Source organism: Gossypium raimondii, chromosome 8 (assembly GCF_025698545.1).
Source record: "Gossypium raimondii isolate GPD5lz chromosome 8, ASM2569854v1, whole genome shotgun sequence".
Lineage (NCBI taxonomy): Eukaryota > Viridiplantae > Streptophyta > Magnoliopsida > Malvales > Malvaceae > Gossypium > Gossypium raimondii.
The window spans coordinates 14,537,557-14,541,884 of NC_068572.1; the positions used below are offsets into that span (position 1 = coordinate 14,537,557).

A 4,328-nucleotide genomic window follows, 5' to 3' on the forward strand; every position below is an offset into this window, starting at 1 on the left:
AATTCATAATTTTCTAACACTTTCCACTTATTCTTCTTGTCATATCTAGATGTCATTTAGACTTTACTACAATTCCCTTCCTCAAGATACATACATATACACAGCTACACACATAATCATACTTATTCACCAATCCTAAGTAACATAGAATTTAGTCTTAGAAGTAAAAATTAAACAATTTAGACTTAATTTACTATCTTCCTTAATGATTTGGGTATGAAATTTTGGCTTCTACCACCACCAATCTCCTCACTTGTACAACTTCCTTCAATTATGAACTATACTAATTAAACTATAAGGTGGATTCATTACAATCATAGGTTAGAATTGATGAAAATATATATTTTTTCCTCCTTCATGTATAGCTAGGCTTTCTCTAATTTTTCCTTAGTTTTTCACCTTCTCTTTTTGTCAAATATTAGCTAATTTCTTCAGCATCAATCTCTCATCCATTTAGCCGTGAGTGCCTTGATTTGTGGGGTTGTTGGCTTCCAAATTCTTTACCACCTAGCTTCACTATTCTCTTAATTTCCCATACTTTGAGACCTAGTTTTCAAGGTGTCATTAAGTCGTATTTGATCAATAAGACTCACCGCTAACACGGATTCTTTTGCCTACCCAATGATAGGGTTAAATTGCAATTTAGTCCTATTTATTGAAGGTATAATTTTCCTTTCTCTCTTTGTACCAAAACGAAGCAAAATGTTTGCAGCCTCACTCTTCTCATCCAGCCCAATTAGTATGTTATGGTGGGATTTCTTGGTATCACTGTCATTTGCCACCTGCTACCAAAATTCCTTTAATTATTACACACTTTGACACCTAGCCACAATGTGTCATTTAAACCTTTTAATGACTCTTACTTAACACACACTAAGTGGCTTAATTGCCTCCAAGTCCTTTTAACTCAATGGTGAAAATGCACTTTAGGTCCCCCATAATCTCTTGCAATTTCCAAAATAGTCCTTACCCAAAGTTATCAATTATTATTATCCAAATTTAATTAATTCTTCTTATATTATTCAAAATAATTAATTACTTTTTCGATAAATTTACAACATTAGAATAACAAGATCTTAGTATAATCTTCCTTCGATCTAAAATTTGAATATGTTAGGTCCTAAGAACTATTACTCAAAAATCTATCAGATTTTGAAGATGTTGGGTTCTAATATATGTATAGGTTTAGATACTACTCAGTTATAAATTAGCTAAGGTTCTTATTGATGAATGCACAAATTAAGATCAGTCTGGTTTCATCTTAATATGTTACAATAGTGAAAGCTCACTAGTAAGACAAAAAGAAGTAAACAAGCCGAAGTCAAACATGTAGATAACAACATATTATAGTGAACATTTTAATGAGTGATCACTCATCATAGTCGTGGTTAATCCCATCAAGGATGGCTATAAGAGCCACCACGAAGGCATAAACCACGTTTGGATATACCGTCACCATAAACTTGTCCTTCCCAAGGAATACGCTTTCAACATTGTGCTTCTTGTGCATCTGCAGTGCTCACACATATAGAACCCACATACATGTAAATATCATTATTCCTATGTTAATATAATCTTACAAATATTAATCTATCGGTTAAAGCACTTGGGAGATTATCTATTATTAAATTCTTCAATTTAATCCATAATTAAATAAATCTAAATTGAAAGAGAATTAACGTTACTTTAAGTAAAATATCTTAATTTTTTCCAATTGCAGTTGATATAAAAAATCATTTACAAAACCATAAAAGCTTAAAAAATATTAACTTTGTTAAACAAAATATGATATTTTTCAAACAACAAATGTTAACCCAATTGCAATTTGAACTTATTTGATTCTTTTAGTAGTACATGGACTAAATTGATCCATTCAAGAATCGAGAGATTAATTTGATATAGTCTCTATAATACTTGGATCTCCTAGATACTTTCACCTCTATCTATCTATCAATTTATCTATCTATCTATCTATCTATCTATCTATCTATCTATCTATCTAGTACATATTTAAATTATTCTGTTGAGTTGATTTCACTAGTCAACTCAACATGAATTCAATAAAAAATTTACTTAAAATTCCTCTTTTAATTAAGGTTTGAATGTTAATATATTGACATTTTGTTCTTTTACTATTTTTATATGAAATGTTTTAAATAAAACAACTAAAAATGTAATACCTAAGAATTGAACTATTTTACCAGTTCACTTATAACTCAATTATTATTTTTTATACATACAATTTTAATTGAAAGTGTGACAAAATCTAGTATAGTTGACTGAATTTTGTCACCCATCAATCAAATCCCAAGTTTTGGTGAATTTATCAAAGTTCATTTATTTTACAAAGTAACAAATATTATATAGAGGATATTTAAATTATTTTATACTTTGATAAATCTCTAAATAAATATACAAGTATATGATAAAATTTGAGTCTAAAATACGTTAATAACCCTTACTCCATTTTATATAAAATAAAAACATGATCAACACTTCCTTTATCAATCGGTTGTTCTCCAATCTTATTTTTCTTCATATCACCACTAGACTTACCCTTCCAATGAGTATTTAATACATCCTTAGCCTCAACAAGCTTTTTTGTTTCTTACTTTGAATGCTTAAATTACAAATATTTATATTAGAAAATTTTATTTAAATTATATGATAAGCACCAATTATTTATGTTCACATCATTATTTTTATTCAAAACTCGTATTCTAATTATTATCATTATCTTAAAGTTTATTTAGAATTTACTACAAAAGTTGTGATTGGTCACTAAAATATAATAACAAATTTAGTGATAATAAAATAATAGTAACAATATTTTAAACATTAAAATAACATTATCTCAACATTTATTTATTGAATCTTGTCATTATCAAGTCCTAAAACCATTTTGTTTCATAATCACACAAGAAGTTTTCTACATAAAATATATCTAACAAAAATTATATTATTATTTAAACCTCTTATTGAATTGGTAGTATGAATAGATAGAAAATTAATTCAGTTGAAAAAACTTTTAAAAGTTATTGTTTATATAAAATTATTTTATACTTGTGGTGTGCGATACTAGAGTATATGTGTAAATAAATCGTAGGAAGAGAGTGTTAAGTACCTGAGCCAAAATAGTGTTGGACTCTCCGGAATAAATGATACAGGATCTTTCCAGCCAGCTTCCTTCCACTTTGAAATCACAAACATTCTCTTTTGGGTTGGTTGCCAAGAACACATGCAATTTGGTCTTGAGTTGGATCATTGATGATCGCTTCACTGTGAACATCAGATCTTTTTCTTCCGTGCTTTCCCCCCTGAATACTTGCCATCTATCGTGGACAGTCATTTATCTATTAACAAATCAAGGTAGCTATATTTATATGTAGAGTTGAAATAAAGCTATGTCTGAGAAACTTTGAACAACAAAAACCAAACCTTGTGTCGAAGAGTGCAAACGGGATTTCCAGCAGCATCGGTTAAGAGGCGACGATCATGGATGCTGAAAATTTTGCCTTTGATTTGAACATGATGTTGGCATTGATGTCACTGACAGCAAATTTGCCCTCACTGATGGTCAAAACCTTTCTGACGACAGCCGGATCTACTGGTTGAGGATAGCAGTATTCAGGCTCAATCACGGGAACGCGAGTAGCCAAAGGTGGGTAAGCACTTGGTGCAGCCGGCGGAGGATATTCCTGTACGTTTTCCATCTAGCTACCACTGCAGTAGCCGATGAATGAAGATGAACTCTTCAATTGATCTTGTATACGGTTTACATCTTCAATTTGTACCCACGAACTCAGTCAACTCACCTCTCCTCTTGACAATTGTAAACGTACTAAAATTCCAAGATCCTGACTATAAGGGACCAAAAAGAAAAAAAAGCTTCAACTGAATCATTTACTTATCTTAAATAAGTAGGTGTTTGATAATTTAAAAATTAAGTATCTAAAAATAAGTATTGAATTTAAATTATAAAATTTATTTGATATATTTTTAAAGTTAATTACTAAATATAAATAGATTGCTTGGTAAATATAGATTTTAAATTATAAAAATATTTTATATTTTATCTTTAATTTTAAACATTTCACCTTATTCTAAAATAAAATTTTAAACGGAAACTTTTATAAGATAGTAAAATAGTATTAAATTAATTGAAAATATTCTCAAATAAGTAGCTCTTACTTCTTATTTTCTACATTTTTAGAAAAATTCTTTTATATTATTTTAATTTTAGATTATTAAATATGTGTAAAAAGAAAAATGAATTTAATTATTTTCAATGGTTTATTAAAAGAAAGCTTAAGTTAAAATTTTAAATT

The 4,328-nt window shown here is 28.7% G+C and overlaps 1 protein-coding gene across 1 annotated transcript; it reads right to left on the reverse strand.

Moving 5' to 3' along the window:
* Positions 1-1,239: 1,239 nt before the first annotated feature.
* Positions 1,240-3,814, reverse strand: LOC105793575 (protein LURP-one-related 15). The gene is given in 4 exon segments (XM_052620344.1): positions 1,240-1,510; positions 3,125-3,353; positions 3,434-3,521; positions 3,524-3,814. Coding segments are annotated over 4 exon segments (648 nt in total). The 5' UTR covers positions 3,714-3,814; the 3' UTR covers positions 1,240-1,369.
* Between the last annotated feature and the right edge of the window lie 514 nt (positions 3,815-4,328).